Here is a 27,582-nt window from a genome sequence, read left to right as displayed (position 1 = left end):
CTTCATTTTTATTCCTAATATTCTTATTGCGAGCTTCAATATGAAACCACGAAAATAGTTTTCATGTAAACAATATTAATTTAATAAAGTTGAATTCTGAATGGATTGTTTAATTCAAAATTTAATATTTTACAATTGTTCTGTTAAAGCAAAACATGTATAAGTAAAAATTTTAAATAAATGCAAATTGTGTACAAATTGCTGTTGAATATACGTCGGTATCTTTCTTTGCTTCAAGAGATGATATTCAGATAGTATGCGATGTAAAAACTCGATATGAGTTTCCAAAGATTTATACATTTGTTTTATTATTTTCTTGTCCCTAATTCAGTTCTCTAAAAAAATATACAAATATATACTTTATGGAAAGAGAATAAATTTTAAGCTTACTATTTTTTATTTAATTTTACATTCATTGCTATCAACAAAAAATATGAAGGAATTCTTAAACAGTTCAAAATTTTTTAAAATAGTAGGGCTAAGAGGTTTTGATTCATTATTTTTATCAAAAATATATATATATTATTTAGCTTCCACCAATTCGATTGTATAAACAATATTCTTGATTAGAACTAATTCAATGAATTTATAATTATTAAGGCAATGTATTAATAATAATTGATTGTTATTCTATAAATAGACACCAGTCAAACAAATTGGGATTATTACTATACTTAAAAATATAGCTGTATCAATTTAGACAATACATTAAACAAACCACAATATAAACAAAAATCGAATTAATTGTGTCTTTTTTTGTAAAATTTCTAGTAGATAAAATGTAAAACAGTAGACAGAAAGCAATTACAATACGAAAGAATCTGCGGTGTCGAAAATTCATTAAATTCCCGCAAGGATCCAATTACAATCTCGAAATGAATGTCTATCCTTTTCGACCTCTATAATGATTTTTCGTGTATCCTGTTTTCACATGTCCTCTTCGATTTTGCGACAGATTCTCTTCGAAAGAATCTACGGTAAAATCTTCTCTGCCATATACAGGAAAAGGTCGTGGTGCAAAGCGCGAAGGCGCGAATGCTGGAGGTGGTCTAACCGGGGGTGGGACTAATCCTGGCCTCATTAACGGAGGATGATTATACCTAAATGGTCTAGGGCCCATACACATTGGTCGCCCTGGTGGTGGTAATGGTCCCAGTGCGGGATGTGGCGGTAATACACCATGCACTGGTGGACCCAATGGTGCAGAAGGTAATCTAGATCTGAATATCGAAGGATCGAATGGTGGACGATAAACTGGCGGCCTAGGCTCATAGGATGGACGGCCCGTTTGTCGACCGTCGTATCGCCAATTCGTCGGTGGCCGAGAAATCGACATGTTGCTTAAATCTATCTTCTGCCCTCGTGTTGTCTTTCGCAACTTGTCCGTGTACTCTTTTCTCTCTATTTCGTATCCTCGCGCAGCACCAAACGCTACGGGCAGTCAAGAAAAAACCCAGTTATTCTATCTTTAATTTGTCATATTTAAATATACATAATACCTACCTTTTATGGCGTCTTCAGGATCCCAGTTTAATTGCTGTATAAGGTATCTGCATATCAAATATCCTGTACGATTTAAGCCATGAGTGCAGTGTACACCTATGATATCATCTGTAAGGAAAAAAGTAGAGTAAGAATTATTGTAAAATGAATGGGTATTTATGTAAGTTGAGATAGTAGTTATACAATAGGAACAAGGTAATTGAGAGAAAAGATGCAGTATAAATCACAGTTAATTAGTACTGACTATGTGACAAAACAAGTGGTATCTAGCAAGGGGTTGATTATATTATTATGAAAAATTACCACCAATCATATAACTCTAGAACGAATTTAAAAACACTCGATCAGGTCACGAGCGATCCTATATCGAACAGTCACTCGCACAGGTCGATAACTTTTTTCTAATGTTACACATGTACCATTTAATATATATATATATATAATACTGCACAAAGCCCTGCTGGTTAATTTTGTGCCGATGGTCCCTATATTGACTTTATTCGAGGAAGCGAGAGAAGAAATACGCGGTCGGTTAACACATACAACCGCAGCACTTTCGAGACACTTCTTACCTCGTTGGTTCGGGTTTCATTGCGGATTAAGTGGCCATCGTCATCGATTTTTACAAGATATTCTCCGCGTACGTAAGTTGACCTCGACACACCTTTCCAGAATCGAGTGTTACTGCCTTAATACGAGCGCAAAGATTGTAATTACCAAAGATCCGCATTGAGAGAGAGAGTCGAGCTATATATGTATAGCTATAGGAAAATTTACAGAAACCTGGACACGCATTAACTCCTTCTGCGCGATAGCGGTTTAACGCGCATCAGAGGTAGCGCATTAAGCCGCGGCTTGTGCGTGAATTATCGAGGTACACGCAATCGCATTAAAAGAGAAACGCCTCTCACGCCTCTTTTATCCTCCCTCCCGCACCGCGCATTTCTCACCGCGGACGAGCGTAAGTTTTTGCACAGGATATAATGCTGGTACTCCTCAAGGCCGAAGCACTTTTTTCCTACAAGGTTCCTACTCTGAGTAACTTGATATGATCGACGCTCGTAAATGTTCAGTGTCAGAATTTGCGTATAATGAGGATACTTGCAAAGTCATCTCCTCTGCTTATTTTGAAAGCCAAGATGCGTTACTATCCAATATGCTGCATCTTCCACGAAATAGGTGAGAGAATACACCTATATATATATATATAATATGAATGCGAAAGGTGATTATCGTGATATCGCGAAGGATGATCGAGGCTTCTTATCTGCAGTACAGTGTGTACATACATTCGAGAGGAAAATCTCCGTTTGTTGTAGGTATATGCATATATAGTTTGGGGATTGTGGAGCAAGAGCTTTTGGATACGTCAATGAGCGAAGGGTCAAAGGTAAGAGGATGGGGAAAATGGAGGTAATCCGAGGAGTTTCTCTCGTTTGCACGTACATAAAGGGTAAGGTAAGCTCGTTTCATGGTCCCTATCTATCGGGAGGTCATCTCGGTTTTGCATGAGGAGCAATGCGTGCAACGTAGGAGACGCTGCTATTCTCGGAACACGTCGGGATCTAATGCGAATCTGGAGCGAGCACCCCGCGGTGCAACGGCTGGTAACGCCAACAAATGAGCCGATCTTCAGCGAGCTTCCCACAAGATAACTCTACCTATTGATCCCCGCGCGCATGTTTAACAGTCCGCTCTCGCATCTTTTGTCTTTCCAAACTGTTCCTGACACGATAAAATATCGCCGAGCCAACCTCCGCTATGAAAAACTGCCTCTCTCTCCAACTAGATGATTTAATAGTACACGTACTTAGCATTAACATTGCACGCACGATAAATTCGTAACAACCGGAACGCCGTACATTCATCAATATCCTAAAACTTTCTGTGTGTGTGTGCAACGAGTGCTTGCCGCCAACGTCGCCACGCGGATAGACCTCTAAATTAATAAATCATTTGTGCCAATGAGGTTAAACCAACGCTCTTTAAACCTCGCGACAAGTTATTTTTAGAACGCGGAAACCAAGTTCCGTGATTATTTCTTGCCTGGAATTTTCTCTAAATGGCTGCATTCTCTCTACATTGTTTAAGTATCGAAGAAATGAACAATGTAAATTTACGCTCAACTCGGCACGTGAGATACCAGAAGATTCTTCGGCGCCAATGACATACTAAAGTTACTATATGTGTTTACTGTCTATTTCTCATATAAACAGATTTTAATTCCATTGTAAAAACGTATATAAGCTGAACTTTATTAAAATATTGGTATAATACGAAAAAAAAAATATAAACTCACCTCCACGATGCGAAGACAGGAATGTTTCGACTATCTTAAAGAACCTGCAAGGAAAAAGAAACACAAATGCAATTATCAAGATTACAAAGATAATTTAATATCAAATGAGAAAGAATTGTTAGTTTTCTTTGCGTTCGATAAAATTGCTGGAAAATAAAAGTGGAATAAATGTACAAAGGATTAAAGAGAAAATCCTTCTTATTCGTTCTGCGTCCAATTATTGCTTCGCGGGTAAAACAAATGTAAAACGGTTGAAAATCAAATGAAAGATACGATAAATTATTAAGGAGAAAAGACTTTATTAAGGTGTCACTGTGTGTAATTTTGGTGCAGGGGAATGCAACAGTTTCTTCTTTGTGGTGGTAAACTGTTCTAGGAACCGGTGAGGCGGTGCTTTTGTATTCTATAAGGAAGAAGAGCGGAGAAAAGGAGAGTCGAGAAAAAATCTTTGAAGCTTCGCAGATTCGGAGATAGGGTACCGCTTGTAATAATTCACAGGGTGGAGTCGTGCATCATCATCACTTTTTTCCTTCTATCGAGGAGAAAGGAGGAGGAAGACAAGAGTGGAAAGAGAAAGACAACTTATTAACGGATTAAGCCTACTTCGGCCTGCACACGATAAATTATCGCAACCTGTCCATTCCCTTTTTGCATACCTTAGGGATTCCACGGGCATTCCAAACATGCTAAGATTGCACGTATTCATTTTCAATATTTAAACCAAGGTATTAATTCTCTCGTTTAAATAAACAAATTAAATGTCCTGAGCTATACTGTTCTATTTTAATATCTTTATACAAAAATATTTATTCATCTACCTGTCGATTTCAAAAACGTTTTTTCAATATGTATAAGAAAAACCTGACGTCGAACGCTAAAAATACGTATTCGCATTCTTCGAGAATTCACGAGAGGTCGTCAACAAATTTGGCTGGAAAATAGCCTAATTATGAGAGAATTGAATATCAACGATTGGTTCATCGTCATTGTAAAAACTACTTCAAATCTTATACCATTTGATATATAAAGAATAAAACATAAACAAGGATGTTTATAATTTATCAAGTGAATATAATACTCTACGATTCAAATAACTGTTACTCCGCATTTAAAATATATGGCTTTTCTCGACACACACAATTCATAGTCGAGGATAGAATTTTTATATATCCTATTAGTTTTCTAGGAGCAAGGTTTTCGAGTTATTTGTAGCATGCCGTCCTAGTCTGGAAAACGTGACAGCGTGATCAGGAGGAAACGCATCTATCAGAGGGAAAAAAGGAGAAGAAGATTGGAAGAAAGGGAAGTGGCGAGGCAGGACGCGGCAGCGGGAACTTAACATATCCTCAAGATGAAATATCGAAAGATGGCTGCCGGGGCGCCGCCGCGCCGTCAAATGAAAAATGACGAACGTTAAATTAATTTGACTTCGAATTTGAATTACAGATTCGACACGGACGCAAAAGGTATCTGTGGACATGGTGCTTCGCACTCTCAGCCCAATAGGAATTCTCCGAGTCTTTGGGAATCCACCACTCTCCACTCTATCATCGTCTTCGTCGTCGTCGTCATCGTCATCATCATCATCATTATCATCAACATTTCCATCATCTTCATCAGCATCTCCGTCAGCATAGCGGTAGTAGTGCTGGTATATATATATATATATATGATGGAAAACTGAAGTCAAAAACTGTAGGCTGCCGCGTGAAACAGACTGACGGGCTGGCATCAATATTTATAAAGAAATCATTAATCTCGAGGAAATTCTCTTGAAACGTGTCATTCTAGGTATCATGCTTGGATAGAGATAACAATTTATCGCTGACGCTTTGATGGCTTTATAGCTTTACATCCTACAAAACCCCAATTCAATAGCAATCGGTAAAATATAGTCTCTTGTCAAACTCAGATATATCTTAAAAATTATTATTATCAATTTGTCAAATTTTTTTCATTCAACCAAAATTAATATTATTTAAAAAAGGCGATAATTCAAGAAGAAAATGTTCGAATTAGCCACTTTATTGAAAAGAAGCGGGAAGAAGAAATGACAGAAAGAAAAAACAAATAGCTGTCGCGCCGGTTTTTTTTTACAATTCGTACTGCTGCCCACCTTTACCTTCCACCTGTCTAGGAAAATATTTCGGCAAACATTTTTTCAAAATTCCAGTGACAATAGTTTAAATTGACGTATCATAAACTATTATGTTTGATAGCGAATCTACAAGATACGACCCTGAAAGAAGTCTAAATTATTCGAGTTTTAGCGCGTGGGTATAACCTAAAATTTTAATTCTATCAAGCGGTTGTATGGACTGACGCGAGCTATCCCAACTTCTCTTATTCAGACCACTGCGAAGAAGGAAGAGAGGGTGTTGTTCCGCACCGGAAGAGACACGTGGTGCACGTAAAAGATTAAGCTTCGACGACTACGACGATAGTACCGGTTTCGAAAGCTTCGCCACTGCTTCGTCAGAGATTGGAACTCCGAGAGATGCAAGCAGAAGTTTAAACAGACGAAATTTTAATATACTAGGCCCGCTACGAGTAATCTGTAGACGCCCTGAATTAGCAGCCGGTGCGGCCATCGTGAGAAGACGAATCGATCGTAAGAATTCGGTAACCTCTCGGTAGTCATATAAAGTGTCGGTCCATCAGTCGGGCAAAGAGGAGCCAAGGGTTGCTTGAATATGCATATAGATATTAGCTAGCGTAATATCAAGCTATAACTCATCGAGTTTAACATATTTCTCTCGCATTTCCTTATATTCCTCAGCCGGCGAAGGATGTGTTTGCAGTGACAAGAGTGAGTAACCGACAGATTTTTCTTTCGATTCATCCACGAACGAGAGGTGTAACGAAGGATTGCTTGGAAAATAGATCACGAAGCGGAAATACCAATGAGAAGCCAAGTTCCCTGTGCACCCGAAACCGCGAATGAGAAACACTTTTCGAAACGAAGACCACCATACGCGTCGTCAAGGCAACATTTATCGAGAGTGACGAGGGTTACCGGAGCGGGTCATTAGCTGCTAAGAGTAAGCACATCGATTATTGCTTTCTGTATGGAGAAATTCCTAAAGAAGAGTCTCCCTGTGCACCGTACTATTTTATTTTCTATTTGACAGATGTAGAGTGGAAGATGATTGAAAAAAGATTCGCGTGGGGCCGTTATAAGCAAATCTTGCAGGAAATGTATAACTGTAAAGCAGCAAAAGGAGTGCACATTGAAGCTAACTGGCTACTGTATAAGATTATTGAGACTAGTTATAGCAGTGGTGGTAGTAGCAAGATCCACGTCGGAGGATTGTGTTGAAGATGTTTAATGCAAGGAATTGACGATCTTGGTTGGGTAAATTCTGGTCGTTGTTTGTATGGCTGTTCTCTCTCAGTCAACGCTCCGAGCGGGAATCTTCGAAAAGATCGTACAAGTACTGGGCAAACACTACGCCCGACTGTTTCTCAATCGGTGCCACACGTGCCCCTTACCCTCCATATCGAAGTATCTCGCTTGGCCAGCTTCAATTTTCACGACTGCACTTTCATCGGAACTCGTGTACACACACGCAACACACACGGACTGTGTTATAGCCATGCAACTACTGCTCCAGCCAATCGCCTTTGCTTCCTACAAAATTACGTTTCACAAATAAATTCGACTATTACTTTACATTCGTTGTCTCATCTTACCATATCGCAACTATATATATATATATATATATATATAGGTTGGAACAACAGTAACAGTGTGATTGAAATTATTTCATTCATGAGTTAAGGAGTGAGATCTGATAAGTGGGAAAGAAGAAGTGGACTATGTGGGAGGGCAGAAAGGAGAAGAGCAGCAATTTTTCAATAGTAAATTTGCATTATAAAGCTGTGATTCGGATGGTCTGGATTTCTCGCTATAGCATTGGCAACGATCCCGAGATACTTAAAAGGAGACAAAGGGAGCCAGATGGAGGGCTCTAATGTAAGTGCTGTATATACGATTTGTTGAATAAGACCGTGATAAGACTTAAAAACAAGAAGAAAAACAGTCGCACGCGACCGGCACGCACGCTTGTATGTTGTGCAAACGAGAGACAGAGCGAGCTTTATACGCCGAAGCCCGCATTGAAAACAAGAATGATTCGAGAATAACTCGTGCAGTCAGGCTGAGCTATTGATCCGTAATGTTATTTTTCAATTAGGTTCGGTCGACAGCGCGAATGATCGCGTTACACTTATGCGCGTATAATTACACAAATGCAAAATGTGCAGAGCCAAGCAAGCAGGGTTCGAGGTTCGACCGTTCTCGACCTGATCCCATTTAACTATACTCTCGTGTAACACAAGCGCGAAAGCTGAAATATCCTCTTACACTAGCAGGATGTATGGCCATTGTCCGGCAATACAAGACTGAGAACACTCTGAAACCTATGTCCAACGTCTGGACAAATAAAGACGCTACGCCACGTTGCTAAGGCGCCAGGCCAGACACCCACGTGCGATACGCTGCTCTTCTACGCATGAGCAAATCCTTTGCCAAAGGCATTCTCAACTGCTTTTCACAGAAATATTCAACGCGACAATAATTCTACCATTAACTCTCAAGCTTAAATGCTTTTCACGTTGAGCCCGAGGTCGGTTGTATTCTACAAAAGAAATATGCGCTTTATACCTTATGGCTATATGATTAATTAACAGTAATGATTTTTCCACTTTCCTCTTATGGTCGGATTATAAGCTTACTTGGTCGATATATGTATAATAATTTCACCTTTTTTATTATTTTTATCAATTTCGACCGAGTTGAACTGCTTGTCAGCAGCGAGATTCCTTTTATTTCCGCCAAGAGTTAAAAACGAGCGACGAGCTTGACGACTGCGAATAAGCATGGATCTCGGCTTGCAATATTATTATTTATTATTTTACATTACTATTAAAGTCGTATAACGCGAGGGATATTAACCTTCGCGCAGGTTGCCGTGGTCTTATAAGGAGAAAAGACGCGAGTGCTTCGAGATGTCTTACTCTTGAACGAACGCTGTCTGGATGTCCTCGAATTGGAGGATCGGCACTTTCGATCTTCCGCCCGCCGCCTGTACACGTGAGAAACCATACATAAAGGATTCTTACGATCGGTCCGCGTAAATCAGAGTTACCATAGGATAAATCCCTTCGATACGACTGATACGACCTCGAAAGAGTCTGGGAGGTAGAGTGTGGTGTATAGCAGGCCGGTCGAGCGCAGCTATGGTATGAAACACAAATGAGATATATATATATATATATATACATATATACACTGACTGGATATAGACGGAAAAACAGAGAGAAGCAATAAGGAGAAGAAGAGACAGATGGCCGGAGAAATCTTCCGCGGTTTGCGTGACACCTATGTTTATTTAGCCTCTCCCTTTCTCCACCCCCTCTCCACCATCCTTTGCACAAAAAACACGCACACATGCACACAGCCGTACAAACACCTCCCACGACTGTGGTTTGCCAGAGTTCAAGGATATCTAGGATATTAAGTGGCGCCTAGTTTCATCTCTGCCACCCCCACCCCCTGCACGTTTCTCTCTTTCCTCCCTGGCCCACCTCTATATCGTTTGTAGTTGGCGCGTGAGTAACCGATCCGATCCTATCGAGAATGCAGTTAATTACAATCTCCGCAACAAAAAAAAAATAGCCAGCTCTACGCAAACACGGCTCTGCTAAAATAATAAGGGATCGAAAAAAGTTGGCGGTGGGAGTTGGGTGGGAAACTATACGAGCTTCTCGCGTCTCTATTTAAAAGATACGGAGAATCGACCGGTTTTATCTTGATATTACTCCCCCCTCCCCTTCCGAAAGGCAGTCGCTCTTTCACCAGAGCGTACATTGTTGCTCCTACCAAACTTGAACGATATACTCTCCAGCGACGCGCGCTTTAACTTGGAATTATTTCCGATTTAATGACAACGATTAACAATGCCGACATGCGACAGCAGAAAAGTGACACTCTCCTTTTATACGTCGAATAATCCTACTTTTTCTTTGTTTGTACGACAATTGCACTTTTCAGAAGACGCGTTGTTTACGATGCAGTCGAATGCGTTCAAAGGGCTAGGATGCACGCGCGTGCTATAAAATGGTATAAGATGACCGTGTCACTGTAAATAAATGATGCGTAAAAATAATTGACCTTACGTAGAGCCGTTTTTAGATATTGCAGGTAGAGGAAGAAGTGGCGTGTACCGGTTGATCGGGATTTCGTTGCGGCGCGAGATGCGAGTGGACGGAAGTGGGAATAAGGGATTCCTGGGATGAAAGAGAGGAAAAGAGGCCTTTACGCGTGTCTGCGTTTGAAATGCAAAATCGAGACAACAGTGACGACGCAATAAAAGTCGGCGTATTTGCGCGCAACCCCCCCCCCCCCCCACCCTCTCCCCGAGTCCCTCCTCGGAGCGCACCCGCGTTCATCTCTTTCAAGTCTTACTTCCCGGACCAAAATTACCTCCTTCCCCGCCCCCCTCCGCGACTACAGAAGCACCGAACCAAGTATAGCTCGCTTCCTTCTTCTTCTCCTCAGCCAACCACCGTTCCTCTTACATCATCCCTTTATTGCCCGACTTCGCGCAGCGGTAAAAAAAAAATATTTAATGCCGAGCGACGCCGTAAATTAAGGAAAGCTCGAGCCAACGATAAATTATGAATATGATTGTCAAGAGCACAGCCAAACTGCCATAATATTCCTACGCTAATTGCTACACATCCGATATATATTCGTAATTCGAAGCCCGCGTATTTTTCTTCTCACCCTCGCCACCTCGTTTTTCTGTTATTCTTTATATACTTATGCCTCGGATCCTCCTCCTCCTCCTCGATTGGTGGCTTTATTTCGGGACAACTGAAAAAGCTTCTTGGTATCAATTTCACCTGACCCAACTTCTTTTCTCTCGGTCGGTTCGGCAAGGTCGACAGAATTAACGGCATCTCACTCTTCTTTATGTTATTAGTCTCGAAGAAATAATGTACCAAATATTGGGAGTTTGTCAGAAAATGAAAAGTGATCATCGTGGTAAATGTGATACACGATTGATATTAGATAGCTAGATAAGCGGTTAACGCGAGTCTTGCGAGAGAATCGAGCGTTACAGGATTGTCTCTCTTGTACAAGAGTGTATGGTAAGTAGAATGCGATTGGAGGCACCCACGCCAACCAATGAATCTATATAATACTGTATTTCCTTACCTGCACTGATAACTTGACTATACGCGCTACTTCAGCAGCCCGATCGTCCTGCGCTAAATAACAATACAATTTCTATCGAGCATCCATCATACATTATTTGCACCTTTTTCATTGCCAATTTTTAACGATACAATTTTAATTACTTGAAAATCTGTCATATGTTAATCCTGAAGGATCGTTATATACCTACTTTGGATTTTAATCTTTTTAAATTTTAATATTTTTTCATCACCTTTTTCATTTCAAGATCTAGAATATGTTCTTATTGTTGTTAAAAAGATGTTTCTTCTTGTATACGATGTGCAAAGCGTTCGGTTAATTCATGCCAAACAAATTCATATGCATCGAATGATTTTAAAAATAAAAAATTCTTGTACCATTTTTTACTTAACCCTTGATTGAAAAGTTATTAAAAATTAATTATTTCTTATTAAGAAACCTTCCAAAAGATGCCTGGCCAATAGGGCAAGGTCACAAAATGATTCTCCCAGTAAGAAATCTCGAAAGAAATAGTATTTAATCTTTAATAATTCTTTAACTTAAGGGATGCATACAAAATTGGTATACGTGATCATTTAATTCTTAGAACCAATCGTTTTATGTGAAGTTATAAGTTTAACACAAATTAACAGGACTCCTTATATATCCTATAATTTTAAATGAATTTCTGTTTTATTGTCAAGTATGGATAAGTGTACTTACTGCTTTACATGATGTTCGGGTGGTAGCTGTTTTCCAGGTATCATCAGTTTATGATATGTAAGGCCTGCTTTTGTAATTTCCTATACAACAAAAAAATATTAATTATACAGGCTAGAAATCTTTATTGAAACGTAGCATCAATCACAAGGGAGAAAATACATAGGAAATAATTTGAAATTTAAAATCACAGGATAATCATGTTGACCTGTGATATAATAGTCGGATAGAAAGTTATAGTATTTTTGCAAATAACACTCATTAATCAATATGTCACGAATCTCAAATTTACTATTAATTTCTGTGAACCAAATACGCGTGTCTTCGTTAAAAGAAAATATTTCATTATTATTATAAAGTGTTACTTAATGACGAATGAAATTTATAATAATGACATCATTCATCTGTCTAAGAATTAAAAGGAGCCGACAAGGACTCCATTAGAGTTAATATAGCCAAATTAGGTGTGGGCGACAAGCAAAGCTGCGCCGGTTAATTAGAAGCCCATAGAGCGGCTATCTATTGATGCTAACGAAGGATACGATATTTGGAAAATATTTGATAGAAAAGCGCACGAGAGATCGGGGACCGGATGATCGGCATTGGGTACTAGTCGATCGAGGACCGAGAGGAAAAGTCTGAGTAAAATAACGAGCAACAAATTTATTAATATAATTGATCGGTCTTCCCTTTCCGACAGGTATGACCCAGAAAATGTCAGCCGGCTATTTCACACGTCTAATAATAAGTTCGTTAGGTACCTTTCGCCCCCGTTCTACAAATTTTCTCCATATACTAATAGCGCTAAGAGGCGTTGATCTCTCTGGCAGCTGAGATTAAATCATTTGGAGAAAAAGAAAAGTTTCGTGCAAAGAAGCCACATATTTCGGCGACAGGTGCGTGTAGGAGATATAGAGAAATAGAAAAGAAGAGACCGTTAGATGTGTGGAGGATAAGGCAAACGTCGAGATGGGAAGTCCGAAAAGAGACATCCTATTTGATATCTCTTTGATCAAGGAATGTGGCGGGCGACAGCTTGCGAGAACGCATCTCTTGTTTCAAGTTATTAACATTTAAATGGTAAGAAATTTCCTCGTAAATTATGTACCGTCTCCTTCGAAGAAAAGGCAAAATTTCGCCGTTCCTTTACTGTTACTTTTATAAGCTTAATAATATTTTTTGCTCGGGACTGTACCGCTGTCTCCTCTCTCTCTCACACACACCTCGAACTTTTCTTTAAATTTATATGTATATTTCCCAAAAGAGAGATCATATTTTACGAGAAATAGAAAATTGATTGTTGTATTTGTCTTACCACGGGATTATAGTATCGAGTTGTATTTGTCAGATCCACGATGCACTTCAAACGTGGAAACTCTTTCAATAACATTGCTGTTGTAAAGCTGTAACAATAGCAAAGGAATAGTGAAATCCTCTCTTGATTGAATTAAATATTTCGAACAATGAAAACATCTGAATTATTAAATCTTCATTTCCTTCACCAGTTTATTCCTGAACGCTTCATCCATTTTTCAAGTTTAGGATTCAACCCTGGAGGATGAAGCAGGGTCATGGTGATATATTGGTGGGAAAAGGGAGTTCCAGGTTGAAAAAAAAGGCTGATATTAGAGGTAGGGGTGTCAGTCTAAATGGTATCAATATTTCTATCAATTTCTCTTGTGTTGTTTTAAATAAATTCCAATGTGTGTGTGTCGAATGACCATACACCGACAAATGCTTTGTCTTGCAGCGTGTTTCCCTAAAATTGCCAAAAATAAATAAGCTCCACATGCCTAATACAAGTAATTATTAAAATGATCTAGCCTGTGCTGCGAAAACCATTAGGCTCGTTTCTAATTTGAGTAAATCCCAAAGACAAACGATTCCAAGATCGAACATTGGTTTATGAGTGAGTAAACAATTGAAAGTAATATACATTAATCCTATAGGAGAGAAAGAGAAGAACGAAATATTCATACTTACTGATCTTTCGGTTCGAGTTTACACAATATTTCCTGAAACACAAAAAAAAAGTAGCGTATTAGCGTTAAGCGTACGATAAATCAAACCTAATAATTTAAGGTGACTCGGCTCCATCGAATTAAGACAGTTTCGAGCGGTACGGGGTATCCTAATAATAATTAATTAATAAACCCATCTAGATAGGAGCTGAGCTCACAAAGAGGGTGAAACTTGATAATAAGTGGATAGCATGATAATCAATGCTTACTTAGCGAATAACAATGGTATGATTATTTTATCAGGAGGAGGAAATCCATTTACGGGGAGTTACGATGAAAGTGATCGCTGCAGCATGGCCAATCTCACGTAGTCGGCATAGCCGATCACAGATCGAAATTCGGAGAGCACGTAAATTGAAACTTTCCTTCGATGCTCGTAGCATCGCACCCGCTATGGGTGGGCTAATGGTAATTACAGGTTTAGGCCGTGCGATCCGATTGGCTGGGCGGGGAGATCCTATCTATGCTTAAGTACGAAATGAGTATTGGTTGGTACGGTCGCATTAATAACAAGCTCCGTGATACGTCCCAGCGTAATAATCCGACACACTGAGACTAGGCGTGAGACCCTTTCCCTTTCCAAAATCTTTATAATAGACACTCCGAAGACCGTCTTTTTCCATGAAAAACTTGCAAAGTTCCAGTCGAATCGACGCTTTTATTATTATTATTTTTAAATATCAAATTGAAATTGGAAACATTGTATCGAGTGACTCAAGGATGTAAGAAAATTGGTTGGATCGCTATAGCAGACATTGTACTGCTAGAGTGTTTGACGAGTCAAGATTTACGTATTTACGTTCAGTGAAAGAAGGGCGGGTACTTTGGTGAACATCGGGATTTATTTACGATGCTTTTTCGAGAGTGTTGGACGAAGCGGCGTGCATTCCTCGAGGGTGAGGACGAGTGGATGCAGCATATCCATTGCGAAAGGAAACGAGTAAACGGGGCAAAGGTGGCGCGTACAGCGCGTACTTTCCATACTGGCCCGAAAGCAACGCTTTGACCTTATAACTCCCGACAATCGCCAGACCCTTTTCACCTGCGAAATTTACCGATCCCAGACCAGAATATTCACTACTGCATTTTTCGCACGATCTTGCGAGTCGAGGCATTCCCGCTAATTTCGCCATTCAATTTCGCCACCCTTCGTCTAAAATACGACTCTGGCCGAATCGGAGTTATCGAACGGCCACCTTTTATAACCTCCCGTGGTTCTCGCCTTACTATTATAAGCCCTATTTTGCTGCTAGATCTATAACTCTCGCTAAACAAGCCAAACCGTTATAATTCATTTTTAACGGCTAACCATTCTAAACCAGCACTTTGATAAGGATAATATTGTAACTCTTAAGGATATAAGCGTATGTATATGTGATTTAATGTGAAAATGTGAAAAGTGTCCATTTTCAACCGGTATATAATACGTTTATGGTATATTTGTGTGATTGCACTACCATCGGCAGTTGGCAGCGATCGTCGCCAAGAGACAAGTTTTAAAACGTAGGCGTCAACAAACATTAGGTACCTGCACGAGTATTTATTGGGGAATATTTATGAAGGGTGTGCTTTCACGTCCGAGTGGGCCGTAATACTCCCGAGTATCCTCGACTTGTCATTTGAAACCGACAGCGCAATTTCGGTGGATTCCTCAACTTTATATAGGCAAGTGCAGTTTGTCTCCTTGGCAAATTGCATAATTCGCCTCTTTTCATTGTTAACGGCGATCCTTTCTGTTAGCTATCCTTATTCTATATGCGCAAGAATTAATACCATGAAGATTTCACCTCTTACCTAACGATAATAATAACTCAAGTCATAAATTAAAACATATATTTCAATGAGGAAGCGTATGAAAATCGTAAACGTAATTTTACAATAGCGTGAGAACTCGCTATAAAACACGTGCTATAGTTACGTGCTAAACTATCCTACGCTCGATTTTATGTGGTCTATACTCGTTTAAAATGGATCAATTTTAACAACGAAATACAGAGACGATTTCTCAGCTAGCAAAGAGAATCCTTTCAGAGTTCCATTTTACGAGATAAAAACTGAAATCTTTCTCAACTTTCATGGTATCAGAAAATGCCTTTAGAATTTTTAAAGAACTGCGTGATAAAGTGAGTTCAAGACAGAATATTTCATTTTTTTTTCCATAAAAATAGATCCACTATAACTGTACCAAACGTACTCTATTTGCTGTCTCGGCTGCCACCAGATTTAAAAAGTAGGAAACAGTTGAAAAACCAGTAAAATAAAATCCGATATTATACTTACCGAGACTTTATACAGTAATATTTATACTCGAGCAATAGTTTTCGCGTTAGAAAGGTCCTCTGGGGATTTTAGCATTCAACAGGTGCGGTCCAGCCAAGCAACTAAGCTTAACAAAAGTTGCAATTTACTTAACCGTGAAGAAGAGAAGGAAGAAGCAATTTGTGTCGCGTCGCGCATAAAATTGTAGCTCTGAAAGGTGCAAGACTAATGCCCGCGTAGGCATATGTAGAGTTTGAGAGCTCGGAAAATGTTTGAGAGAAGTTTTTATTGTTTTGAGGAAGAGATTTCGTAATTGATAGGAAGCACGGAGTGGCGGTGTCCTTGTAACGAACGAATTGGCCATTAGCGTCTTCTCGAAGATATCATCGGCCGATGCATCGGGCGTTCATAGATAGCTTTGAGGTCGAGCGTTTATGGCAACGCTGGCCCGGGGCCCGGGGCCCAGTCAGCCGGCCGGCTGATGCCTCCACCTTTCTGCTATTTAAGAAAATAAGGCCATCTGTCGGCAGACTCAACGGATAGATCGAAATTCTGGAATGTTAAAGTTGTGCATTGGACTAACCAGTAGCCGCGGGGGACCTTTCGCAGTCCTTTTTCTTCTTCCCCTTGCACCGGTGCTCTGCTCTTCCATTATTTATGTCCTTCCCCTGTTCCGATGCCATGTTGACGATAAGTCGACAATTAAAAGCAGCCATTTTTCTGAAGGAAACATTTGAGAAATAAAGCCTGTTGCTTGGTACCGTATTTCCAGCGATTCTCTCCATCTTTTCGGTAGCTCTTATATTTTTCACTATCGACTAATCGTGTGTACAGGGTCGGCAGAGAGGATATCTCTCTCTCTCTCTCTCTCTCTCTCTCCTTTCGTCGAGCAGGCTGCGTTCGGTTCTCCCTTTCCGGATAAGTCGGTAATTAAAAGCATGCCTTGGCAAGAAAAGAAAAAGACTCGGAGCTAGGAAAGATAGGCATCGCTATCAAAGTAAATTGCCGCGATTAATATCAAAAGAGGACGATTTTATTGCCTCTCGTTAATCAGAACTTTATTCCAGGTTGAGGGAACCGGGTCCAAGCAGGCTTTATAGCCTATGGGAGAATCAATTATAATGCTCATATTTTCGGATATAGCGATATAATTAAACTTGTCATTCCGCGAGTTTAATTAATTAATAAGAAATTTATACAAAATTTAATAGACTTTCATCGGTCAGGATTTCGCCCTCGAAGTTGTGACTCGGAGAGGAACATGCTTTTGCTCGAGAGATAAATAACAGAAGAACGCCGGCAATCGCTATAATTCAATTCACACCTGATAACTGCGACCATAGAATTTCCATATTACAGGCTATAATAAAATTAAAAATATTTTCGGGGCGGTCCGGGCTCTTCGGGGGGTCCCACGATGCAAAGGAATATCGCGGCATCGCCAACGACAAATGGAAGGACGGAGACAAAACGAAAAGTCACGCTAAACACGTCCTCCCTTTGCTCTCGCAATAGAAAGAAAAAATAATATATCTAATCTACAACGGAGCAAACTTTTGCATCATATTTCACATACCACTTATACCTACGTCTCTTATTAATACCTTTATACGCTAATTTTCGTCCCATTAGTATCCTATTCATCTTTCGGATACAAGAATTAGCAGTTCGATCGGTTCTTATATATATATATATATATATATATATATACACATCGATTCTGCAGGTCCAGAAGCAGGATCCCCAACGTTCGATGCAGTTGCGAGTAAACATATTCCAACACATTGCAGCAGCAGCAGACTATTTACATTTTCTCCACTTTCATATTTGCCTACGGATTATTATCTCGCGCGCGTTTCAAATAATTATTTATCGTGAATAGATTCCAGTGTAAAAAAAAGATATGCTCTCGAAAGTAATAAACCTGTCAACGGAACGCATATATTTTATCGAATCAACTCGTGTCCTGGTAAATTGGATGCTGAAAAATATCCTCGAGCGGAGCTATTTTGGCCACACGCTATTACATGGAAATGATTAGTTTTCTGCTAATTGATACTTTTGACCCTAGAGAACTGATTTTGAGAAAATGAAGAATGAATATTTGTGACAGGTCCGAGAGAGGCACTTTCACCTTTCGGCGCGTTCCGTTTGCTTCTTTCGAGGCTACTCTCCAGAGATTCGAAGGTCGTGCCTAGTGAAACCTCTTGATTGTTTTAGCTATAGGGGTGAAAATACATTATACATTAACGAAGGACTGGGCGCGACTCGAGACAAGATTAACGACTCCCAGGTATTTATGGCCATGACTTGTCGGGATCATTTAAACAAATGTTTGTTTCTGCTCTCAACGAGCCTCGAGCCTGCCTCGTGAGTCTCTCCTGCACGACGCCGCCGGCTAAAAATCCTCCAAAGATCTGAAGAACCGCGCGTGTAATACTTGCGGCGCCGCGCCGGGTAACCACCCCAGTACGCCCATTTCCAGCGCCGCTTTGCGCTCCACTCTCCGTGTGATGCCTCATTCAACCGAGTCCCGCACTAACGATCGACGCTGCGCACGAGAAATCGGCCAACTCGATGCAACGAATTACGGACTAATCGCGAGAGAGATAACCTCAGCGACTCCTCCCAAACGCATTTTCCAGGGACGGCAATTTTATGCACCAATGGCAGCATTTACGAGTCCGGTTCTGCGCGATGTCCTCTTTGCTTCTGCCCAACGTCGGTCCGTCCAGTCTCGTGGCTTCGGAACGAATCGCACTGTAAACTCCGACGTCACAAAACGGACCAAAGAAAGGTCGAGCAATAAATTTGACAATTTCTTCGCGCGTCGACGGTCGGCGGTTGACATTTTTGTAAACAGTCGATGTGCCAAAGGCTAAACTGTTTAGCTGCATCGGAGGTAAAAGCGAGGATAAGAATGAGAGGAAAGAGACAAAGACGGTGTAACGCGGAAGAAAGATTGCGAGTGCACAAAGTGAGGGTGAAAGGGAGAAAGGGAGAGAGGCGGGGGGGGGGGGGATGCACGCCCCTACCTTGCATTGGCTGAGAAAAACTTATGCCGCGCAGAGGGGGCAGGTGGGACAAGGTAAACTGTTATAGACTTTATATAGAGTTGCGCTACGCCGGGCGCCAGTTCATACTCCCACCATTCAAGCTAAATTTATGTATTCGAGACATAAAGCCACTGTGCATTCCAGCGACGTAACAGAAACCTTCGAAATCGTCCAAAAGCATCGAGACCGCATATTCCACAAACCTTTTCTCCCCCCCCCCCCCCCCCCCCCAGACTATACATGTACCCACAACTTTCTTATATACGCGTGGCAACGTCCACCCGGATACAATAATATCGCATAAATAATAATACCACAGCCCGGCGAAAAGAAAGAAGATTCAGGGTTACTTCGAGATTAGGCGAGGAAACCATGAACAACTGCCTGAACATAGAAGCGAGACCGATCCTGACGACCAGAAAAAATCAAAACACTGCTGACAAGTTTGGAAAATATTCTCCATCGATAACAGCAATAAAAATAATAAATTGTGCAATTTGTTTGTTGTCTCAATTAGAGTGTCACGAGGTTAAATTAGGATGACGTGATTGCAAGAGTTTCTCAAAACTATTAATAGACTCGCGTGAATAAATTTAGATGTAATTGTTAATAAAGCAAGTAGCAAGGAAAACACGCGCTTCGAAATAAGAAATTTGCGGGTGCTAAGAAAGATGCGATTATGCAACTCTACGAGTTGGACAAGTCGAGTCGTTTATAGCAGATAGATGCGAGCGTGTAATGTATGCAATTGTCGGTAATTTAATAGACGCAAATTATCAAGGTAGACCACCGTGTAGCCTAATTGAAAAGTGTTATCGCGAGATTCCCTATATAAGAGGAGGATCTTACCGTGAAATGGAGAATTTCAAAGAGAAACGCATGTCAGATGCGGAAAACGATAGTTGGATGCGAAGTGGCAGTAGCACGAGAGTAGCAGCACTGTCGCGTAGCTACTCTGCTGCTGCTACCACCACACCAGCAGCACAGTACGTCGTCGATATATGGGAGTAGCTATAGCTAAACTGCTACAATGTATATATATATATATATTTATGCGCGCGTACACACATATACATATTTTGAAGCGTGGTAAGCGAGTAGGCAGGGTAGCTACGTGACGTGCAGGGAATCCTCGCAAAATGAGAGAAACAGCGAAGCACACGATCGGGCATGCAGATAAAGTGGCTACTGCGAGATCTGCTTTGCTCGGTGGGGTTCCCGGAAAGAGAGAACACACTCGCCATCGCATCTAGCAAAGATAGACTCTGGCCAGTCTGGCCCAACTAGCATATCTGATGAAACGCGATGGATGGGACAGCAAGGTACTAAAGTACGAGACAATAGTATCCACCGCTGCTCAACTCTACCTTTACCCCGTGCTTTCCTTCCACCCGTCAACTCTCACACCTGTATTTGCCTATTCATATAGACAAAATCTCTTCTCTCTCGATCCAACTAGTAACTTGGATGACTTTCAAGACTTTGCAAACTTGTGCAATGACATTGTATATTTTGTTCGCTGACCGGACTAACGACACAATTTAAAATATATAAATTTGAATTAAATTAGTAGTAGTAGTAGTATAGTGTAGATATACAGTCTCGTTTAAAAGTTTCTAGTGTCTAAACACTGCTCGAAGTACTTGCTATCGACTCGCACGACGTCCGCAGGATTCTCTTCAGTGTGACTGTATTCACACCTGTACTACGAAGCGTATAATCGTATAGGGCAATAACTAGCAAACTCTAGCTGTGTGGAGTTTTGACAACTTGATATTTGTTTATGTTGTATACTATATGTAAGAATAGTGACATGTTCGCTTGAATTTATTTTGTTTTTTTCTTTTACAAAGTTTAACGCATTGACGCGACAAAATAGTACAGTTTATGAGTTGCTTGTTCCTGGGTCAAACTACAATGTTTACGGAAAGTTGTTTTGTGAGTCACTGGTTCCCCGCGTTGTTCCTCCTGAAGATCTGCTTTGCTTGTTATAAATCTCAGATTCTTATTATTCATTTTGGAAATCATCTTTGTTAAAGTCTCGGGTCCTTTTTCACTCGTGCCATATAATAAGTATTATTAAAAATGGTGTAGTATAATTTAAATTTCATACGTATACACATTTGATAACATAATATTTTTTTTGTAAAATTGGTAAAACATTTTTTAGTTTTAATAAATTAAAAAATTGCCTCGAAGCTAAATCAATGCAAGGTCTACACGTTAAATGTGCAAACTTTCAAGATTAATATCTATGAAACTATCGCACTAGGATTTCTACAATATTAACCACTAGAAGTACAGGTTGGTAAAATTTGAAACAAAATTGTAAAGGTGCGGGTACACGGCATGTGAAATACACTCGTGGCGTTGTCCACTCCACCCACAACTCGGTACGCCGCACGTCGTCCGTTCCACGCGCGGCGCGTTTACTGCACACGCACCACAGGCCGCGCGTGTATTTCACGCGTCGTGCACCCACACCTCTAGCTTCATCATTCGTTGCTCTTCTCAAGTGGAGGACCTGTAGGGTGCATTTACAATATATTTTAAAAAATCTGTTGGAAAGTATTTTATGACGTTAAGACCATTATTTTTTATACGAGGAGAATTGTTGGTCATAAATAAGTGGTAAATAAGTTGACGAACCTACGCAGAATAAGTAACCGCTAATGACACTGAATATGGTTTTACATTCTTTTTTACCTTTGACTTGTTTCTCAATTATCCGATAATTCGCTATTTTTTATGCTAACTTTTTCTGCGTATAAAAAGTTAAAATCACTTTTCTTGCAACAATCTGTATTTTTATATTCGAATACGATATAATTCATAATCTCTCCTTTAAGGTTGTACGCTAGAGTCGGTATTTAAAAAAAAGATCTCGATGATTCGGTCAGTTACACTAAAATTTGTTTACAAACGTCAAAAAGTCTAAATTTAAAGACCACCTTTGGAAAATTTGAACAAGACCTAAATATTTGTTAAAAATCGACGCGGAGCCACACTTTGAACGATCGATTTCAATAAACTGTTGATGCTTGAAAGTTAGCGTACAGTAAAATGCTTTTACGATAGTCCGGCTACGAATACACCAGAGTACATTGAAAAGTCCCTTCATAGGGGAGTAGTGGTAGTACACAGGTAAGTTTCGTCACGAATGACATGTTTATACGCGCTTTGTTCTTCGGCGTGGATCGGCGGTGAAACTTGGAGCTGAGAGCAGAGTCATTCCAGCACAGTGGGTCTCGAAAAGTGACGCGCACGACCCCCTTTGGAGGCGCCAGCATGCTATAGCTAACTTGGGAGAAAAGGGAAGACGGAGAGAAGAAGGAAGAATAGAAGGAGAAGAGAGGATGAAGAAGAAAGGGGAGAAGGGTGGGGGATGCATAGGGAAGAAAGGTGTTCCGACGAAACCGAGTACGGTGTCGGAGTTAGATAAGATCTCTGAAACGACCAACAGTAATATTTTACAAAGTCATCGAAGTTGCTCGCTAACTTTGGCATAAATTACAATATCTGCCTCTTGCCTACCACCTCCCCCCCCCCCCCCCCTCCTCTCCCCTCAACCAAACTCGCGCTCTCTCACGCGCGTGCGCACTCGCAAGAGCGATATCGTTCATGCACAACCGCCATCATACGCGTAGTACTACAACAGTCACAGACAGAGTCGAGGGAGACAGAGAGACGAGACAGTTTTCCTGGTTGACGGCGATCGAGGAGGCACGCGGCTCGCTTCATAGCTTCAGGGAGTGTTAAACAAACACTTAACATTGCTAATAATACACGCCATCGACCTACCTCGTGGAACGACATAAATTTGTCTATTTCGGGGCGTGGATCTTATGCAAAATGCTGAAGGCGATAATCGCGAGCGAGCCTTGCCATTGCACGAAGCATCCTGCAAGCATTCGGGTAAGAGAATTCTTTTCAAACAGGCTTTGTGCATTCCTATACTATAAATATACCAGTGTATGGACAAAATTATAGCACTATCACACTCCACGAAACTTGACACCCAAATTTTCGAGAAACTAAAATTTTACTACAAAACGGACTACGTTTACTCGTCGAATTATAGCCCGAGACGGACCAAAATATTGTCGTTTATTATTTCTGATAACCAGCGCCGAGAATACTTACTTAAATATTTTCTGCAAGGTGGTCGGAGCCTTGTAAACTGTGACGAAAAATCTTGTCTGGAGAAATTCAGGAGTGACGTCCAATTAATATAGCACGCATCTTGAAAATATTCTTTGCTCGAGCGACGAATCAGAGATTTGCACAATAATATTGTATTCTAAATAAGTATTGCGTCTCTATTATCATCTCGCAGAGTTACTGGGTTATAATGTATATATAGTAACGCAAATTATTTTCACAAAATACTTGTCGTTTTTTCGTGACACGACTAAAGTAATTGTCCGATGGCAACCGTCGAGTCGATGCGATAATCATCAGTATGTTGAGAATTTTTGGATGGTAAAATATATAGTTATCACCCACGTCGAAAGAGTATCCGTTCTCGAAAGAATGCCGAGCCCCTATCTGGAAAAATTAATATTCCGGTGTCGTGCGGAAATCGCCCACTGTGCTTTGGTGGTCCAAACTGCGGAAGAAGATAGGCTACGCAGGAGAAAACTCTTGACAAAGGTTATGTTGTGCGAAGTAAGAAGAAGAATCATTCGACCTAAGGTTTTCGGAGATTTACGACTTTTGAGGGATAGAGCTAGTCTTAATTAATTGTGGCCGTAAAATAAATCACATTGTTTAAACCGAGCAGTGCCAAGTGCCTCTATATATATACAAAATCTCGATACATGTACGGAATAATGCACGATAAATAATATAGCGCCCACACTACGCGAGATAAAAACTGGAGAAAATGATTGCACGATTACAAGGGTAATTAAATGCTCGTAGGTGGTCGCTCGTCGGACGTTTCTTGAAGCACCGATCAAATACAAGTCGCGTCCTCTGATTTACACACTTGTCGCAACAACGAGAGGACCACGGTTCTGCGTAGTGCGTACACCTCGTTGCCCTCTACCAGATATTTATAACGCGTCTTGCTCAACTTGGAGTAAATCCTGTCCGTGCAAGGATAAATGCGTATATTTTCATGCAGGAACAAAATTGCATTTAAAAGAGAGACTGCAGCTACCGTACTTGGTTGATCAACATTTTTTCTTAATCAAGAGCACGGGGAGATTTTACGGAAGATATAAATGTATATAAATAACACAAGAAAGAGTATATAAGTTAATAGGAAGAAATAAATGTAGCGAGCAAGTGTGTGCAGCAAGTGAAAGCGATTGGCGAAGCTGCAGAGCTTTTGATAGAGTTGAAGAGTAAGGTAGGGTAGGGTACACATATAAGATAATGATAGGCTGAGTAGGGATGAAAGGAGGAAGAAAGTGGTAGGGCGCGCGAGCGTTGAACGTATCGCGTTTCGTGTGAGCCGATATTTTTTAGAGGTTTCTACAGGGAAGAAGATAAAGAGGCATATCGGGAGGTTCGCTCGGAAGGCATCGGGAATGGGTGCTGGCATGGGCTTTTGAGAGGCCTATTAACGAGCGGCCCCCTGCAGTCTGCTCAGCAGGTCCCAATCAGCCCGTGACTCCAATCCGAGCCCTCGGCGGATTTGTTTTATGTAATACCCGCGACGCCAAAATCAATTAGCCAAGCCACCCTCCTCCTACCCCTTCTCTCCTATTTTGCGTATGCATGCGCGTGCATAGCGGGCGATCCGATTCGCTCGCTCCTTCGCTCGTGAGATACCTCTCAAGCTTATTTGCAACTGTCCATACGTAAGATGCCGATGGACCGCTAGAACGGAAAACCGGTTCTTGCAATTTGGCCGAAAATTAAATGGCCCGAGCAAGAGAAGCACGAGAAAATAACGGCCCTTTTTCTTCTAAACATCGAATTAGTCACGCTATACGGCTGTAGAGTGCCGTATTACACGGGCACGCATTTTCCACACGATTCTCGTCCGCTGCGTCCAATTAACCAGGCCTAATTAGCGCGTGGACCGATGGTCCTTTGTCCAAAAAGTTCCGATGAAGATGTCGCGAGCCGCAAGAGAGGCGCAACCTTACGACGAGTTTCGATAAACCCGTGCGAGCACAAAGCTCACACCGACCGCGAATTTCATTATGATTCTTTTCAAGGAAAGCATTACTTGTATGGGGTTCGAGCCGTGTTCTCGGATATCAAATATTGTAATAAGGGGCTTCGACGAGTGGAGAAAGTAGCCATTTTAGTTTTTCGGCACTTTCGTGTTCGTTATATTCGAGTCACAAGCCAGGCCAGCCGCGCTCAATTAGTAAGGCAAAGGCTCGGAGTTTTAATGAGCTATCGATACAAAGCCGAGAGTATAAAAATGCTTTATGCCCTGTGAAACACGGCACTGGGGTATCATCAATTAGGCTGTTTCGCACGAGCCAGCCGGTAATCAACATATTCAGCGCAGCAAATGAGATAGCATTTAAATCGATAACGACGAAATATTCGGCTTCGTTTGGCTCGTGTCCCACGCTCTTGGGAGTCTTGGGACTGCTACGCTCAGAGAATAACACTTAACTTATCTATTAGATCGTAATTTCAAACCAGTTACAAGCTCCTCCAATAAGATAGATCATCCGGCGATCGTCGCTCGAACAGTGGCTACGTTAAAGCTGCAAATCCGAAAGTTTTATTTTCGAACAAACACTTGTCATCGCTATGCGCACATTATCAGATGTATTGTTTACCATTGTACATTTTTCTATGGTTTACTGTATAATGCAAAGTATTGTACAGCTAAAGAAATAAAACTCTCCACGGCACAATAACGTATTATAATTGGACAAAATTATGATGGAAACGACAGATTTCACAATGTGTACAAAATTACTACGAGCATTTCTGTTAAAATGAAACATGGACTTACAACGAAGGTAAATATTTTTGTTTCTTATCGAGGCATTGGTTCGGAAGTACTGTTTCTATTGAAATACCAAGGTAAACATTGCTTGTAGTGATGGTAGAACAAAAAAAAAAGAATAAAAACTGACTGATTATTATTCCTACCGACCAAGAATCGCGCAAACATCTATGTTTTTTTTATTTGTAGGTGAGACCAGACGCAACGAGTCAAAAACAAGCCGGCAATTTGATCGTAGCTTGATACCAGATCTCAAGGAAGATGTTCTTAGTTTTCTATTCGTCGTTCTACAGCAAAATTCTACATGGTTCACCATCGATTTAACGGACCAAAGCATATGATAGGTTGAGCAAAGCTGTGCGTGCATACCTTTACTAACTATATCTTTGCAGATCCATGTAGGTACCTGCCGTACCATTCTTTTGGAAATCCGATACGATCTTATCTTCTTTCGAACCGGGTACGACCCCCGCGAAGAAGATCTTTCATTTACTACATATACTAGATATATAAATGGGAGAAAAAACAGAAACACAATCAGTTTCCAAACTCATTTGATTTTTCGGGCTATTTTAGTACTCGATTGAATTTCTTAAAATTGTCCAACAGGGGGAACCAAATCACACCTAAATTATAAAATTATACTAGTAATTAATTTTATAAATTTTGATGCAGTTATACTGACCTGTTTTAACGGTACTTTAAATGCTAAAATCTGCGTATTCTTGATAGGTTCGCCAAATGGCTTATAATCGGTCCATCTAAAATTATTACAATATTTGTTTAATATTACTTATGCAAAATTAACGAAACCATTGAAATATATTCTGAAGTGACTGGTGTAAGAAAGAGAAAATAGATAAAGCAATTCGTAAGATTGTACTACATAAATATAACTTGCATGAAAATATTCAAAGATAATATATTTTTTAAAGGTAAAATTGAACACCACCACTACCAAATAAGCATTTTATTAAATTATAAGATAAGCTTTAGATTGCACTTTCTTAATTTATTCTAATCTTAAAACTATTATATGGTAATTTTTTTCTTTAAGCTTTAAACAAATTAGTGGAGTTTAATACTTAAAAGAAATAATCATTCTATTCATGCGGGTTGCTCCCTCTGTGAAGAGCGCTCGAAAGCTTTTCAAATGAATCTACTCTCACATGGTAATAATTTATTTTCCTTATTCGAAGTTTTTATTCGCAAAAATAAGTCAATATTTTACATTATTGCACGAAATTAATTTTAATAAATTGCACGTGATGAAATTGCAGGACATATGCAGTACTTCAAATTAACCATGGTAAACATAACCTCCTAACAATGTGATCCACGTTATAACAAGAAACGTTACTGATTCTTAATATTCTAAACTAAACTGATATATTTAATCATTATCTATGTTATAAGAAAAGTATATAACTCACCTTTCCGGCACTGTATTTGCCTGCATTTTAAAATATAATAATAGGGCTACACTTCACTTTAAACGTATTATCAATGACCAATGCCCCTCAGTTGCACTCGCATGCCCGTTCGTACCAGCTTCTATGTACACAACGGGTAAAAACGATTGGTCGATCTCT

General features: G+C 40.2%; 1 protein-coding gene across 3 annotated transcripts; it reads right to left on the bottom strand.

Annotated features, from left to right (window-relative positions):
• LOC136782765 (RNA/RNP complex-1-interacting phosphatase homolog) lies at positions 1-27,582 on the bottom strand. 3 transcript variants are annotated; one of them, XM_066742430.1, is made up of 9 exons: positions 27,424-27,487; positions 26,676-26,751; positions 26,360-26,616; positions 13,710-13,741; positions 13,042-13,129; positions 11,730-11,809; positions 3,803-3,846; positions 1,504-1,611; positions 5-1,431 (listed from the first exon to the last, which is right to left on the bottom strand). In XM_066742430.1, exons 5-9 carry the CDS (start codon positions 13,114-13,116, stop codon positions 884-886), a joined length of 855 nt encoding a protein of 284 aa, XP_066598527.1. In that variant the 5' UTR covers positions 13,117-13,129; positions 13,710-13,741; positions 26,360-26,616; positions 26,676-26,751; positions 27,424-27,487; the 3' UTR covers positions 5-883. The 3 variants fall into 3 exon arrangements, with proteins under 3 accessions (XP_066598529.1, XP_066598527.1, XP_066598526.1); XM_066742429.1 differs by lacking the exon at positions 26,360-26,616 and having other exon boundaries at positions 27,424-27,582; XM_066742432.1 differs by lacking the exons at positions 11,730-11,809; positions 13,042-13,129; positions 26,360-26,616 and having other exon boundaries at positions 1-1,431; positions 27,424-27,582.

Source organism: Prorops nasuta, unplaced genomic scaffold (assembly GCF_024137725.1).
Source record: "Prorops nasuta isolate Cenicafe-Biocafe unplaced genomic scaffold, Cenicafe_Pnas_1.2 PNAS00030, whole genome shotgun sequence".
In the NCBI taxonomy this organism is placed as follows: domain Eukaryota; kingdom Metazoa; phylum Arthropoda; class Insecta; order Hymenoptera; family Bethylidae; genus Prorops; species Prorops nasuta.
Note: the sequence above shows the minus strand (reverse complement) of the source record. Positions and strands in the feature narration are given on the sequence as shown.

Coding starts and splice junctions, on each gene's coding strand:
- LOC136782765 (XM_066742429.1), bottom strand. CDS start 27,449: ATGCAGGCAAATACAGTGCCGGAAAG. Junction 26,752..27,423: donor GCAAATACAGTGCCGGAAAG/GTGAGTTATATA, acceptor TAATAATTTTAG/ATGGACCGATTATAAGCCAT. Junction 11,810..13,041: donor CTCGATACTATAATCCCGTG/GTAAGACAAATA, acceptor TTTGTTGTATAG/GAAATTACAAAAGCAGGCCT.